General features: G+C 43.0%; 3 protein-coding genes across 4 annotated transcripts in view; 2 read left to right on the top strand and 1 right to left on the bottom strand.

Annotated features, from left to right (window-relative positions):
• The first annotated feature begins 6583 nt into the window (after positions 1-6583).
• LOC109428229 (zinc finger protein 470) lies at positions 6584-8698 on the top strand. Its single transcript, XM_019703942.3, has 2 exons — positions 6584-6774; positions 6855-8698. Exons 1-2 carry the CDS (start codon positions 6658-6660, stop codon positions 8463-8465), a joined length of 1728 nt encoding a protein of 575 aa, XP_019559487.3. The 5' UTR covers positions 6584-6657; the 3' UTR covers positions 8466-8698.
• Positions 8699-9951: 1253 nt separating this feature from the next.
• Positions 9952-12288, bottom strand: LOC115255757 (uncharacterized). The gene is made up of 5 exons (XM_029853881.2): positions 12094-12288; positions 11861-12002; positions 11611-11799; positions 11187-11549; positions 9952-10565 (listed from the first exon to the last, which is right to left on the bottom strand). Exons 2-5 carry the CDS (start codon positions 11969-11971, stop codon positions 10263-10265), a joined length of 966 nt encoding a protein of 321 aa, XP_029709741.2. The 5' UTR covers positions 11972-12002; positions 12094-12288; the 3' UTR covers positions 9952-10262.
• A 1598-nt stretch (positions 12289-13886) lies between these two features.
• LOC115255758 (zinc finger protein 287-like) overlaps positions 13887-16835 on the top strand; it is a 27864-nt gene continuing 24915 nt past the window's right edge. The window contains exons 1-4 of one of the 2 annotated variants that reach the window (XM_062851546.1): positions 13887-13981; positions 14060-14249; positions 14322-15482; positions 15634-16446. In XM_062851546.1, the coding sequence (XP_062707530.1) occupies positions 14115-14249; positions 14322-15482; positions 15634-16446 (2109 nt within the window). In that variant the 5' untranslated portion in view covers positions 13887-13981; positions 14060-14114. The remainder of the gene's footprint in view (positions 13982-14059; positions 14250-14321; positions 15483-15633; positions 16447-16835) is intronic. The other variant, XM_062851547.1, reaches the window with a different exon arrangement.

Genomic DNA, 16835 nt, shown 5'->3' with positions numbered 1-16835 from the left:
TCAGATTCAAGAAAACGTGTAATCAAATCTTTTGGATTGATTTACAAAATTCCTCCGGGTTCCTCATTATACACTCCGCCGTAAAAGGCAGACAGAGTCTAGTCAAAGCGTTAAATAAAAGCATTGGTATTCAACAAGATCATAATGAGGGTGACAGGTTCGATTCCTGGTCGGTACAAGAACTTTTCGGAAATTCCTCGACATCCTTTAGCAAAGAATATCTTTGTATCTGCCACTAAATTCAAAAATGCAAAATAATTATTTTCAGAGAAAAGCTTTTAGTTGATAAATGTGGAAGAGCATTATACAAGCTAAGAAACAGGCTTTGTAAATCATCAGAAATATTGATATCAAACATCTTGAAGTTTATTCTGGAGATTCATTGTGTTATTAAATTAATGCAATGAAGAATTAAGTTCTCCAGCTTTTTTTAATGCATCCTAAGCAACATCTGTAGGTAGAAAACGTCCGTATAGATTATTTGTGATGGTTACGAGTCACAATAGTTTGTTATTCTGAAGTTTAATACCTATGTCGGTGTTGCATACGTATAACAATGCTTCTCGACACAGGACAAGGAGTTTGACCGAATGCCATTTTGCGGAAAGTCATCTGGCCAAAAGGGTCGTTTAGCCAAATGCCGTTTGAACGAGTTATGATCAACAGATTTTAGAGACGCAGAAAAACTTTGGATAACATTCTAGATCTAGTTAGCAATAATGACACATCCCACGTACTTAAACACCGCGGTTTTTCAACTTCATTAAACGATATTTCCGGGCTCCTGCTGTCGATTTTGTGTCTTTTTGCATCAAAATGAACACAATTACTTCTATTCTTCTCGTATTCGAAACTTAAGAAACTGTTTCGAGAAAGTAGCAAATTTATTGCCGTTCAGTCAAAATTTGTATTTTTTTTGTGCGTTGGTATTCCGCTACGCCGTATTTCTTATTTTCTTCCGAAGTTAAAAGATACAATTCCCAAAGCATAAATTAAATCTTCTAGTCAAATCTGATCGCATTAATGTGCTGGTTAGCATGTTGTTAATATCATAACAACTTTTTAAGCAAAAGTTTTATTCTCGCGCAAAATGTAACGCGTGGGAGGTGTCCAATATGATAATCAGAAATATTTCCTTCTTCGAATCATTCGCTATTCTTTTTAGTTTTACCGTTTAAGGGATTAGTAGGCGTTGAAATCGTAAATAATTTCGACAGAGTTTTTTCCGTCTTTTCTGTTCTTTCGAATTTTACTGAAAGTGAAAACAGTGACATTATCACTCAAGGTCGTAGTTTCTTTTTCGGCCAAACGGCATTCGGCCAAATTACCCGTTCGGCTAAATAGCATTCGGCCAAATTAAAATGAAACCAGGTCACTGTGTGGTGTAAGAGGCAAGACATGGAGAATACAATAAAACAAAATTCAGCTCACTACTTCTGATCTAGTAAACCATCGATTGTGCTCTATTTAAAAAAAGATTTCTTCACCGGTTCATTTTGGTAACTGTTCAATGGAAGAAAAATGTCTGAAGCGAATAAGGTGAAATTTGATTTAAAAAATGGGAAATTGACGAAAATATGAGCATTTTTGTCATGTGGGTACCTTGCCGACTATTTATGGTGCATTTTTCATCAGGCAACATAATAGGTAAATAATTTTGACGGCATACATTCATATTTTGGTTTTCCTGCATAGAAATGCCATTATCTTACGCAACAAAACATATAATGTATGTTAAAACAAAAAAAATCAAAGTGGGCGAAAACTGGTTCCAATGGTGGGCGAAAATAGGATCAAGGGGGTCGAAATCAGGGACCTTGAGATCGTTTTAATTAAACCATTTAATAAGGATTACACGACATTGCTTGTATTTTTTGTTCCGTAATATAAAGAATACATGCGTTTTTACATATTATCGGAAAAATATGAGATTGACTTGCCCTAGAAGTATGATTTTTATGCTGTGAAAGACAAATTCACGCATAAACTGGGCGATTTCTGGGTGCGCTACCCTAATTGCAGGAAATTTGTTAGATTTTAAATGCGTTATACTTAGAGAGTGGTGCTATTTTGTGAGAACCGTAAGTTATCGTAATAGCAACATGTTTTATGGTGAAATAGTCATCGGAATCATTCAATATAGGTCGACGTAAACGATGATCGGGAAGTAAGGCTTGGCAAATCGCCATAGGGTGGACTAGTTTTACCAAACTGTGAGTAGAAAGTAGTAGAAATAATTGAAAATAATTTCGAAATCTTAATACGTTTTCTATATCAGAATCAAAACAAATTGACCGAATATTGTAATCGTTGCGCGAGGTTGGAAAAAAACTATTTCTTGTAAGTGAATTATTGATAATTTAAAATCCTACTGTATACTGAATTTCAAATTATATTTCTAGTTTGAGCTGCGCGTAAATGTCTGCTACAAAAAAATAGTTATTTCCGATTCCGAACAAACTCAAAAAGAAATAGCGGATATAACCTCAAAAGCGATGCCGGGTGTTGGAGAGCTGACGATGACCGCCTGCGGTGCCTGCGGAACGACTTCCGAAGTGGACGAGCAGATGATTGGGTGCGACAACTGTGACCGCTGGTTCCATACGCGGTGTGTAGGTGCTACGGAGGAAGCGACGAAGGAAGTAAAGTGGTTCTGTCCGGCCACCGAGTGCCAGCAGCAGTACAGTGAGTACCTGAGGAAGGTTGAGAAGGAGAAGAAGAAGAAGAGTAGTAAGAAAAATAAAGCGTTAGGCGATGAGTCAGATAGGTCTAGCATTAAGTCAGCCAGGTCGGAAAATAATGCCGGTTCCGAGTTGGAAAAACGACTGAAGGAGTTAGAGGAGGAACAGCAGGGGAAAGAGAGGGAAATGGAAATCGAAATGATAATTATGGAGAAGCGTATGGAAATGGAGATGGCTTTGAAGGAGAAGAAGATGAAGCTAGAGAACGCGATTAGGGCGAAGCAGCGTGAGGAGGAGCAGGTGCTCATGGACAAAGCATTAGCGGACGAAAAGGATCACCTGAAGAAGTTGAGAAAGATGCGGGAAACGTTTGAAGTGAAGATGTGTAGTGTTCAGAAAGAAGTGAAGCAGCTGCAGATGAAAGGGGAAGGTAGTCAGAAGAAGGAGACAGTTTTGGGAACGCCTCTCAGAAACCCGGAAGTCACGTTACCCACGCAGTTGGAGAAATCGAAGATGGTTAAGGAGAAGATGGATCGGCGTCGCGAAGAGGATGAAGACAGTGAAGAAGACTCCGATGAAGAAGAAGAAGAATCCGACTCGGAAGAACAAAGCGGAGAAGAATCAGAAGACACCGAAGAAGAGGAAACGGAAGCCGAAGAAGAAGAAGAGCAAGTGAAGAAGAAGAAGAAGAATTTGAAGCCGAACGTGAAGAAAGTAGTCGCAAACGGGCTGGGGCAGCAGCGGAGTGCTCCGACGAAGGCACAAATGGCAGCGAGGAACGGGATAACAAAAAAGCTACCCGTGTTCACCGGCAAACCAGAGGAGTGGCCACTGTTTATCGGCTGCTACGAGGCATCCAACGAAGCTTGTGGATTCACCGACGTTGAGAATCTGGTGCGTCTGCAAGAGTGTCTGAAAGGGTCAGCACTGGAAAGTGTCCGAGGACAACTATTGTTCCCGAAAACGGTTCCGAAGGTGATTACCAAGCTGAGGCAGCTGTATGGTCGTCCGGAGCAACTGCTACAGTGTCATCTGGAGAATGTTGACAAGTTGGAACCGCCGGATGCTGATAAGCTGGCGTCATTCATTCCTTTCGGTACAACAGTGGAACAACTCTGCGGACATTTAGAGGCCGCTGGGTTGAAGCAACACTTAGTAAATCCGTTGCTTATACAGAACCTTGTGGATAAGCTTCCTGATAACGACAAGCGCAGCTGGGTGCGGTACAAAAAAAAGAGGAAGACGATAACCCTCCGTACCTTATCAAATTTTCTGTCGAAGATCGTCACTGAAGCCTGTGAAGCAAACGTTTCCGTTGAGTTCCTGCCAGAAGCGAAGACAGGAAACTTCGGTTTCGTCAATAGCACTAACGAAGAGAGTTGTGTGGTCTACAATCACAGCGCTACGATTGCTAATGAACAAAAAGTGATGGCACCCATTCGAAAAACTTGTAGGGTATGTGGGCGAACGGATCATCAAGTGAGATATTGCCAGGATTTTCGAAACATGGCGCCTGAGCATCGGGTAGAGCTCGTGCGGAAATTGAAGATCTGTTCTGTTTGCCTGAATGACCACGGCAATATGGAGTGCAGATTCAGAATGCGGTGTACCATTGGGGGTTGTGCGGAGAGGCACAATCCGTTGCTGCATGTAGGAAACGGAAGGGTCGTGACCAATACCCACATTCAGCAGAAAAACAGCATTCTGTTTCGTGTTCTGCCTGTAACATTATCTTTTCGGGATCAGTCTGTATCAACGTTGGCGCTTCTGGATGAAGGGTCATCAATTACAATGATAGAAGAACATTTGGCGGACCAGTTGGGCGCGGAAGGTATTCGGCAAACGCTTGAAATTAATTGGACAGGAGACGTTGCCCGAGTAGAGGAGGATTCCAGGCGAATCAGCCTAAAAATTTGTGCAGAAGGAGGAACGCAGTCCTTGCTGATAAATGAAGTATGTACAGTGGGAGAGCTAATGCTGCCTGAGCAGTCGCTAGATGTTCAGGAAATGGCGCAGCGGTATGAACATCTCCGGGATGTTCCGGTAACGTCGTATAAAGAATGCCGCCCAAGAATATTGATCGGATTGAACAATCTGCATGCAATTGCACCGATTGATGCAAGGTTAGGTGGACCGGGGGAGCCAATAGCGGTAGAATCACCGTTGGGGTGGACTATATACGGCCCAAACCGTGGGGCAAAATCCTACGATGTTCATGTTGTCGGTTATCATGACGAAATGAAGTGTCTTGATACTGCATATATGTTGTCGTTAGAGCACAAGGCGAAGAAAGAGGAGGCGAAAACAAAACCTGTGGAGGATCAGGTGAGTTGGAGAAGACGTAGAAACCGAACTTCAGAAATACAAAACCGCGACAAAGAGACGAGGAGTCCAAACTCGGTACAATATGGCAGACGTAGTGGAAATATATTGCAAGGATTGACGTTTTCAATACGGAAGCACAGAAAGCAGGATGTAATTGCAAAGGAGGGTTTTCGCAGCGGAAGTGCAAACTATTGTTGTTGCAGATGGCGGAACGAGACCAGCGAAAGAGCGTACATGCAGAGAAGGGATTCGTGAAGCAGAGCAGAACGAGACTGTCGTGGATGGAACTGGTAGTAAATCCGGAGTAACCGGGAAACGGCTACCGGAGTTTACGGGCTGGGGAATGTTGACGGCGTAGAACTCTATCCCATTTGCGCTCACGAGTGAGAAGAGATTTTCTTACCGTTCCGCAACTTACGCGTGACCAGTCAATAGCAGTGGTATATGTTGTTGATGTTTACATGGGAGTAATGAATACAATAGATACGTCTCAATGCAATTAAAAATAGAGAAAGTGAAGAAGTTGGTAATTGCAGGAAATTTGTTAGATTTTAAATGCGTTATACTTAGAGAGTGGTGCTATTTTGTGAGAACCGTAAGTTATCGTAATAGCAACATGTTTCATGGTGAAATAGTCATCGGAATCATTCAATATAGGTCGACGTAAACGATGATCGGGAAGTAAGGCTTGGCAAATAGCCATAGGGTGGACTAGTTTTACCAAACTGTGAGTAGAAAGTAGTAGAAATAATTGAAAATAATTTCGAAATCTTAATACGTTTTCTATATCAGAATCAAAACAAATTGACCGAATATTGTAATCGTTGCGCGAGGTTGGAAAAAAACTATTTCTTGTAAGTGAATTATTGATAATTTAAAATCCTACTGTATACTGAATTTCATATTATATTTCTAGTTTGAGCTGCGCGTAAATGTCTGCTACAAAAAAATAGTTATTTCCGATTCCGAACAGTTAGAATTACGTAAAATTAACTTCTATACAACCAAAACTTGCGCTGTCGTAACTCTTATATAACATGTGTGTTGCTTGGGGTTCGTGCAGTGGACCATATTGTGGATTTACCGGTACTTGTATTCCACCGGTCACTTATAGCCGTTCCAAAGTAGCCGTTTTATAAAAAGAGGGACACCAAACACCCCTTGAATTGAACGGCGATTCCAAAACAGGTCAAGCAAATTTCCTTGGAATTCATCTTCGAAGTAATTTCACAATACGACTCATGCTGTAAAAATCATCATTTTGCAACTCGTTGCATAAATAACTATTAACATACAATTGTGCATGAGAATAAATTTCAAACCAAGTCCAACACACAAATTGGACAAATTCTGTTCGCTGTCACGGCACTGTGCGTTGTGCGATGATTTCATGGAAGCGGTGCCAGCCGTAAAGGTCGAACTGAAACATACCGCGACATTGAACTCATTTGCACTTTGGCTCATTTTGTCTACCGTCCACCAGAAGCGAATGCCGTTTTTTTTGTTTTGTATACTATTTTGTTATATACTTGTGGGTGGACGGGGTGGTAAATAAGGTAAGTTGTCAACAGTGTTGTTTTTGTAGTTATGAGTAGCTGGAATTTGTGTGAAACATTTTTCTTTGTTATAATAAAAGTTCTTATGCATTTTAATGGCAACATTTAGTGAACTTTGTCGCATTTGCGCGGTATCTGGCCGGTTTATGTTTTCGCTTTTCAATCCTCAGCACAGATTTGTAGACATCATTGCTCGGACTGCAGAAATTCAGGTAGATACAAAACAGTGGCTCTGTAGGCAGTGTGCAAATCAGGGACATCCGATTTTTTTTGTCTATTTTGATAATTACAGATTGAAGAAGACGATGGTTTGCCTCAATCGGCATGTAGTGCCTGTTTCGCAGATCTCGGCAAGCTGGAGCAAATGATATTTAACTGTAGGCAGTCCGACCTAAGCTTTCGAGCCAGTGTTGACAGGAAGGATGTGCTCGAAACAACCGAGGAAACGGAAATGGTCGAAATGATTGAAGTAATTGAGCAAGATTCAGCTTATGTGGAAATTGCAAGCGAAGATGAAGTTGTGCAGTTGTCGGAACATGATGATTCCCCATCTTGTGTTGATGACCTTATTATTGTGGATTCAATGGCGCAGGTAGCTGAGAGTCAGGAAGCCAACTACACGCAATGCTGTGGGTGCGTTGAGAGTTTTGATTCTCATGAGGAACTGTTGAGGCATTCACAGATGTACCACAAATCGATCCGCGGAATCTGTGGCCCGGTGCCGGACAACCTCATCGAATGCAGCATATGCTATAAGATGTTTTCCGGAATTCTCTATTTGGATTCGATGCACCGGTTGAATGCCTTCAAGGATCGCTTGAGCTCGGTTGGGTTCCCGGAGAAGATGCAATGCTGTTCGTGCGAAACCATGTGCTCCAACAGCGAGGAGATGTTGCTCCACTCACAGGTTCACATCGATGACCGGACAGAGCCCGATTCGTCTAAACCGTTCGAGTGCGAAATCTGCTTCAAACGGTTTAGCAAGAAGCAAACACTAAACTTCCATCAAAAGTTCGGCTACAGCTACAAGAAACAAATTACCACGAAGCGGCGCGGCTGTCGCGCGATCAGGAAACGTACAGAGATTGAAGGTTCCACGAACAGCCGGAAGTGTTGCGGATGTTCGGCAGAATTCACATCGGTCGACTCCTTAAAGCAACATTCGCAAATGCATCACGAACTGTACCGACGTCAGACCGACAGCGACAACCCTTTCGAATGCCAGGTGTGCTTCAAACTTTTCCCTTCCCAAATCAGACTGGAACAACACCGGTTGGTTCCTTACTCGCTGACGCACAAATGTGCTCTATGTGATAAATCATTTCGTTCTCTGTCGATCCTCACTAAACACATGGCCAGTCACGGACAATCTGAAGCAAAGTCCGTCTCGCGACCAGCCCCAACTACGGAATCCGTCCAATGCGAAGAATGCGGAAAATTACTGCAAAGTGAACACAAGTTGACCGCACACATGAAATCTGCCCACTCCCAAGAGAAATCCTTCAATTGCAGTCTATGTTCGCGCCGGTTCAAGTGGAAGCATACGCTCCAGAACCACCTGCGTGTGCACACCAAAGAGAAGCCCTACACCTGCGCATACTGCCCGAGGGCATTCACCCAGCTGGCGGACAAAAGCCGACACGAACTAACCCATGGATCTCCCAGGGAGTATCCGTTACGGTGTGACGTCTGCGGGAAGGGCTTCCCTAGCGGGCGGAGAAAGCTGCTCGAGAAACACCAAGAACTGCATCAACGCGGCGAGGAGTATCCGTTCACGTGCCAATTTTGCGACCGGACGTTTACCCGACTGCCGCAGCGGGATCGGCACCAGGCGCGGCACGTCGCCGAACGGAACCGGAACATGGCGATGGTGCAGATCGATACGGTTAATGACGGAGATTAGGTTGTGTGTATCTACCGTATTAGAAAATGTGCTAGGCACTCAATTATTGATGATATACTTATAGGTAATTTATTCTGATATAAATAACGCAATCATTAGATAATAAAACAGTAATATTTGCATAACAAGTGTTTTATTCAGTCTAAATATTGAGTCGACGACGTGAAAGGAGCCAAACATTGCTCTGGTGCTCACAAGTTCCGACGCTCGGAACTCATGCTTTCATGGAAAAGTCGATAACAAATCTCAGCTGATAGTGCACGGCACATCAAATGAAATTCTTTGCTTACTGGTATTACTGAAATTTCCAGTGAAACATGTAGCCATGATTACTGTGTGTTATCTTTGGCGCCATACGTGGCAATGTTGCCTGCTGGGAAGCTGGAGGGTCACTGTTAAAGTTTCTCCAATTACCAATATTGTTGAGGCGTCCGATTTGAATGCGATCTTAGGTGTAGTTGTGGCTGAGAGAGCAGCCTAGGATAACCCGAGGTCAACTAACAGTTTAGGGCACTTGGGGAAATGCTACGATAGATTGAATAAAAACATCGTTTTCCCATTATAGTCAACTTTTCCGCTACTCATCGCATCAAGACAAAATCACCATCGAATATGAGCTAACGCCGTCTCTCCAGTTAGCCGAGTGGTTAAGTCTATGGATCGCCAATCCGGAAACGCCGGGATCGATTCCCGTTCCGGTTGAGAACATTTTCTCGACTCCCTGGGCATAGTGTACCTATCATTGTCATTGCCTCACAATAATGCATCGGATGGCGTCTCGTAACCTCATTTTTAAAATGTTCAACGACCCTAAAATATGAATTTGCAGAGGATTCAGGATCAGAATCAAATTGAAAATGGACGGAAACGAAAATTCTCGTCATTTTCTACAAATTACAAGCCAGTTTGTTGAGAAAATTTAAGAATTTACATTCGTTGAACAGGTAGATTTGAGGTTAGGCAATCGCGTCGCCTCCAGGCAAAGAATGCCCTTCAATCAATAACTGTGGAAGATCTCTAAAAACACTACGTTGAAGCGAGGCAGGCCAAGTCCCAGTGCGGACGTAGAGCCATAAAGAAGAAGAAGAAGAAGAAGAAGAAGAAGAAGAAGAAGAAGAAGAAGAAGGACTAATACCGTGACAGCAGTATAGAGTTACGTCAAAAACACAAGGCTACGGTGACGCTATCTTTTCATTTATAAACTTTTAAAGGAGCGAACCTGGTGTGATGGTTAAAGCACGTGACTATCGCGCAGCGGACCTGGGATCGAATCCCACTCCCGACAAAATCTGGATTTTTCATCCGGAAGGGATGTTTTGGGGCGGAAGCTGCATAACTTAAATGCTGCTGTCAATTGGTGTTAGTCCATGCAAAGGTTATACGGTTACGTTTTGAGCCTTGAAATTGAACACTCTTTAGGTTTTAAAATTCTCGCCGTAGCCCATGAAAATTCTCGGTGTTTTCGAAGTAACTAATATTCCACAAGTTATTTAGTTCATATGCATATTGCGATAGTTGATATATTTCCATTTAAAACAATGAATACTTTTATCGATTACACTGGTATGCTAAAATTACTTTGAACCCACAAAAGAGATAGGAAAAAAGATTTTTCGCAATTGGTTTATCATTTCTTAGAAAGAAACACACATTCATTCCATTAAATTAGGTTATGCGCTAGTAGAGCTATCGCAAATTATTACACATTACTACTCGATGTGATTTCAGCACAATCAGTACTTATATAGAGAACAGCTAGAATAGGGAGACAGCAGCACTACAAACCGGATTGCTTTCTTATTCCTCTTGAGCCGCTTCCTCATTTTCGCCATCTTCTTCAAACTCCTCGCCGCCATCTTCCTCTCCAGCTGCCATATCATCTTCATCACAGTCTTCGTCGTCGTCATCGTCCTGCTGGGCCGCGCTGGATCTCGGCACGGGAGTTCCATAGGTCGCCACATAGCTGTCGTACTCATCCTTCGATTTGGCCTCCAACTCTTCGACGTCGGTCAGTTCTACGCGAATCTGCTTCGACTGCTCCAGACACCGCACTTTGACTTCCAAATACTCGTTGGCTCGTTTGTCTTCCCAGCAAGAGTACTGAAACAGGAATAGATCAAAATTATGCAACAGCTTCCGAAGGCCCCGGGCAGTTTTATTTATTTTTTTATTCTTAACCACTTAACCTAATTTACAGCTCTTTTGTTCACTAGGGCACTACACGTGAGCGATCCCAATTGGCAGCTGCACTTCCAGTTTTGTACAGCGCCTAAATGTATTCTGTTGTTCTATTATCGAACTGGTTGTTTTTCGCGCTGCTTTCACTTTCTACCCTATCATGGTAGAAAGAAGATGTTGATGTGTGGCTGTTGGTAGTTCCTTTTTCCAGTCCGATTGGGGATCCATTATGAGTTGCCGTTCGCCGATGTTCAAGTATCCGGGTTCGTTTGAGCCATGGGCTCAGCAGAGGGTCAGTGTCAGGGCTGCTCTCAGGGGGAAAGAGTAACTGACCAAAGTGCCGAGACTGGGATCGAACCTATGACCATCTGCTTATAAAGCAAACATGTGACCACTTGCGCCACGGACCCCGGCGCAGGTTTATCTTATAACGAGCTTTTAAACCCCGGACTGGAGGAGGTTTATGTCCTCAAAAACCTGACCCTTCGGAGCTCCAATATGATTGGAGACAATATCTAATAGAAAATAAATAAATACACTTACCACCATCGATGAGTTGAACTGTGGCAACTCGGATTGCACGGTTTTATCTCGAAGATATTTCTGCAGCAAGCTCGATCCATCTCGCCGCCACAGACACACCTGAGTGCTGTTGACGATTCCTTCCTTGAGGTCGCCCTTGAAGATGAACAGATTCAGATAACCGCCCTTGTCCGGGAAGCTCTTGACCGGGGTCGCGACCTTGCGCTGGAGTGGCTGTGGTTTGGGCGCCGGTGAAATATCAACATTGCCGTACATGGACGTGGTTGGTTCTGATTTGAGCACGACGGTCTCAGTCGGCTGGGGAGCCTCGGAAGCACTCTGGTAAGCGTCGGAGGAGGCATTCATGTCCGCCGATCTTTTGGCCTATGATTTGAGAAAAGTTTTGAATTAAAATTGAAGTTTTGCGCAATCGACTTGGCCTTACCGATTTCCTCGATTTTTTCGGAGGCGTTGGCTCCGGTTCCGAGACGTCCTCATCACTGAGCTCCTCCTCGTCGCTGGACTGCTTTTTGACCTTCCGACTTTGTCTACGGCCGCGCTTGGCACTTCCCCCGTTTTTGCTACCTCCCGCAGACTTTCGACCGCGGCCAGCAGTTTTTATTTTCTTAGGTTTCTAAAATGTATTTAGTTTCAACAGAACACCACATATGGACCACTGTGCCGCGTTTGCTTACCTGTTCCCCTTTAGCCGGCCGCCAATCTTCCTCGGAGTCTTCAAAGTCCGATTCATCTTCGAAATCGGATCCCTCCAGCTGGTGTGTGACTAGCTCTGTTCTACTGCGCATAATTGTCAATATTAATATCAGTTGATTTCACCTTAAATTGTAAGAAAATAATTTGATCATTTTGTTTACATATCAACTTTTCTTGCACAGCATCCACTATCAATGGAAGCCAGTTTACTTACCAAGAATTGATCTTTTTCGCGTGAAAATTATCCACAGCAGTTACACCAATCACACGGAACTTGCTTATGCACACTTTGGATCGAATCAAGGTTGATTTTCATTAATTTTTCAACAATTTTTGCATTCCGAAAATTCAACAAGCTGTGTTTGCCATTTTCACTCAACGCGCATGCAAAACGGAGATCGTTACCGTTCTGTAATGTAGAATAAGTATTGCATTCTTAGATTGCATCATAGGTAAAAGTTTGTATAAATTATTGTGGTAAAGAAAATTTTAATAAATAACTTAAATCAAAGTATAACTTTGTAACTATAACAACACTTGAAGAGAACTATTATAACAGTTTATAAGCGTAAATGCTTCGGATTCAATATTTAAAATAAGAAATTTGATTTTCATAATGAAAATGACTTTGGATTCGAAGGGAAATATCACACTGCTAGGTGAATGAGGATGATTGATTTTGACAGTCAGGCCTCCACACTGAACTTCACATCAAATGACGTATTTAGCAAAGATACCAACCAGCATCGACCAAGATAAATATAAAACTTTTAAACATACACGCTAATAGTTATTTATGCGAGAAGTTGCAAAAGATGATTTTTTTCAGCACGAGACTTGCCGAGTTCGATGAATACGATGAGTGCTGAAAAATCGAATTTTGCAACAAATTGCATACTAGTTATTTATGTGTCGAGTTGCAAAAAGTTGATTTTTTCAGCACGAGTCGTACATTTATCCAACGAGGCTTGCCGAGTTGGATAAATACGAAGAGTGCTGAAAAAATCGAGTTTTGCAACGAGTTACATACAAAATTTTATGCAATGATTTTTTCATAGCATGTAAACAAAGCCACCACCGTTATAGAGTTTTGCATAGAAATTTAACCTCAATTTTCTCCCCGAGAGAGAAAAGAACGGCAACGAACGAGAATCAAAACAAACCACCGGAAACTGTCAAAATTCGTGTGGGAAAGAAGAGGACAGGAAGAACGTGAGTGCACCTAAGGTTCATTCGTGACATACACGTGCAAAATTCAATATGGAAATTATTATTGTGACAGCAGTCGAGTTATGCTAAACACAAAGGTTTCGGTGGTGCTATTGCAGACTACATCTCAAATTGGACTATCACACTTTTTTTGGTACGCCTAAAAAGTGTAATAAAAGTGCACATTTGCCTCGGATCGTTTCGACGTCTCGACTTCTTCGGTGCACTTATTCCTCCATTTACAGGGCCCATATAGCCGAGGCGGTAAACGCACGGGTATTCAGCATGACCATGCTGAGGGTGACGGGTTCGATTCCCGGTCGGTCCAGGATCTTTTCGTAAAGGAAATTCCCTTGACTTCCTTGGGCATAAAGTATCTTCGTGCCTGCCACACGATATACGCATGCAAAATGGTCATTGGCAGAGGAAGCTCTCAGTTAATAACTGTGGAAGTGCTCATAGAACACTAAGCTGAGATGCAGGCTTTGCCCCAATGAGGACGTTACGCCAAGAAGAGAGAGAGAAGTGCACCGAAGACCTCAATTCGATCCAACGTATCCCTGCGCTGTAATCACACTTTGAAGGTATGTGCACAATATTGTGTCAGTCCAATTTGGGATGCAGTCAGCAATATCTGTCCATTTCATAGCAGCCGTTTTAGTGTCTCAGGTTTTAGTTATTTTATTGATTCTTTCTTGAAAAGCAGAAGAGAGTTTCCCTGTGAGGTGCTCTGTCTTCAATTCCCACCTTATTCGATTGATCGTGAAGTGAAACTCCAAAATTTCATGCGCCCTTTGAGAATGTTCCTCTCGCGTGGTGCTCGTGCTACGAATGGGGTAGCAAAACAAAACACAAGTAAAAAATAACGATTTTGGCGTAGCATAGATTTTATTATAATTGTAATTGTAATTGTAATTTTTATTGAACATACGTAAGCCTGTAGGTAGTACCCTTTTTTCAGGTCAAGTATTCCAACATTTTTACAGCAAATTCTAAAAATTTTGATGTCTGCGATCGTACCGCAACATGAATACTACCGATATCTGCCGCGTGTGCATGGAGGATGATTGTGACGCTTTCAGTTCGCTGTTTAATGTGACTCCGGATGTTCCTCCTCAGGTTTCACCAGCAGTGATGATTGTCGACTGTACTGGAATCTCGGTAAGTAAGCTGTTTTTGAATCCGATATTTTGTTTGTGGGATCTTCTTTTACATTTACTGTGCCCCCGCTAGGTTGAAAAGAGCGACGGGCTGCCGGAAGTGGTGTGTTCGGAATGCCTGCTGGTCCTCCGTGAATCGTACAAACTTCGGGAAAAATGTCGTAAAACCGACCGGAAGCTGCGGAAGATTTTGAACCTGACCAATGGGCGTCAGATCGCTGCCACTGTCCCGAACGGTAAATCTGATGGGAAGGCGGATTGCATCAGTATCACCAACAAAAGTGAAGTTCAAGTAGAGGAGCCCATAGTCACGCAACCAGATAAAAGCGAGGACATTGAAAGACCTACATTGCACATAAAATCTGAGGTGGTTTTCGATTCTGTTCAGGAAGAGCTAGAAGAAGATCCGCACTTAGATGAACCGGATAACAAGTTGCTTTGCCCTTCAATTGATGATAATCAAGGAAAACTTGAAAACATTACAGAAGATATTCATAAAAAATCTGAAACTATTCAGGTGCCTGTTAATCGTTTGAAACAGGAGGATGCTCACGATCCGCCTCATTTTGAACCAGAGTATCTCGTTGAAGAGATTAGGGAGTCGATTGACACTACTGCTGCAGGCAGCGTAAGGTCCGATCAATCCCCTCCGCCAGTAGACCACAGAGATGATATTCTTTCCGAAGAGACGTCGCCTCTTATGAATGCAGAACAAAACGATGCTTTGGACGAAGAACTAGTCTACGAAGAGATGGAAGTAGAAGCACTGGAGGAAATCGAATACGAAGATTTCGAAGCCATTGATGAGGATTTTCAACTTCCAGAGGAATCGGAGCACCATGAGGCCGCGATTTGTTGCGGGTGTCCTTTGGAGTTCCGCACTAAAACCCAACTAGAGCAGCATTCCAAATTGGTACATCTACCGGAGAAGGACAAAGACACTACCCTGCAGGAGTGGTACATGTGTGGTGTTTGCTACAAGCGTCACAGTTCCGCGAAGGCTCTCCAGTTTCACCAGAGGTCGAGTCGGGTCAGTAGGAGGATGCGTACCTGTGCCAGTTGCCGTCTGGTGTTGAACAGCGTCCGCAAGAAAAAGCACCACGAACAGTTGCACCGGTTGCTGCCGGAGGATTTTGCGGTGAACTGCTGTGGATGTGATCAGGTGGTGCCGTTCAGCCAGCTGGGGACGCATGCGGAGCGAACGCATCAGAGCGCGGCACGGGAAATGTCAGAGGTAAATGTCTATTTCGTACATTTAAATCTTATAGTATTAACTTGAAGTGTAATACCATAAACCGCATATCTGTCATAACATTTTCAAATTACAAATTAAATGTAGGACAATCAATAACTGAAAGCATTTCCTTTATTTCTCTTCCTAACAGTCAACAAAACTGTCCAAGTTTGTTTGCGAAATATGCTTTCTGGATTGTGGATTCAAACAGCGCCTGGACATTCACCAAGCAAAACAAGAAATACCGGAAGCGATCTTGAAGAAGCTATCCCAACCAGAAGATGAATTCACCGCGCCCGTGGCGGATTTCGGCGGAATTCAACGTTTCGTGTGTGACATTTGCGAGAAAAACTTCTCCATCAAGGGAAACCTGAAAGCCCACCGCATCTTACACCTCAGTTCGGATAAACCGTTCAAGTGCGACCAGTGCGACAAAACGTTTTCGAAGAAATGCAACTACAACGTCCATATGCTCCGGATGCATTCCACGGAGAGTCAGTTCCCCTGTGCTGAATGCGAGAAGAGCTTCAAATGTGCGTCGAATCTGAAAACGCACATGCGAGTTCATACCAAGGAACGGCCGTACCAGTGCGACTACTGTCCGAAGGCTTTTGGCTATCTGTCGGACAAGCGACGGCACGAAGTTGGCCACTCGGGAAATTATCCCTTCAAGTGCGATCAGTGCGGCAAACCATATTCTCGGAAAACGTTACTCAGCAAGCACTTGGGCACCTGTGGGAAACAAGTGAGTAAAAAATCACAAGGTAATAAGTTTAAAACCGATCTGAAGCATCCAGTACACGTCGGAGCGACAGAAGAGCTAGATTCCAGCGTGCCAATGCATGCTTGTGATTTGTGTGATGATTGGTTTGTGTCGATGGAAGAGCTGGCCGATCATCACGCGAATCTGCACATTCAAACGCTGGACGAGGGTAGTTATGATGCCGAAGTGGAAATCGAGTAGGTAAGTGTGTTTATGTGCAACCAATATTAGGAGGTATTTAAGTTTAGAAACTGATTCGTGCTTATTTGTGTCCGAACCTTCCTTAAATGCCTTGATACATCCACCCATCACTCACAAATATTGGAACTTAATTACAGTCCCAAGTAACCAAGGTGCTGAAGCATTATTGCATGCAGATATACGGTGTACTTAGAGCAATCATTACTTTACATGCAAACTTAAAGTTGATTTAAAGTGGAAATGGGCAATTATGCGACTGCTTCAAGATTATACCAGTATAATCCTAATTTGATTCTATAATTGCCCACTTCCACTTTAAATCAACCTTAAGTTTGCATGTAAAGTAATGATTGCACTAAATACACCGTATATCTGCATGTAATCAGGCT

Source organism: Aedes albopictus, chromosome 2 (assembly GCF_035046485.1).
Source record: "Aedes albopictus strain Foshan chromosome 2, AalbF5, whole genome shotgun sequence".
NCBI lineage: Eukaryota > Metazoa > Arthropoda > Insecta > Diptera > Culicidae > Aedes > Aedes albopictus.
This window is presented reverse-complemented; position numbering and strand designations above follow the sequence as displayed.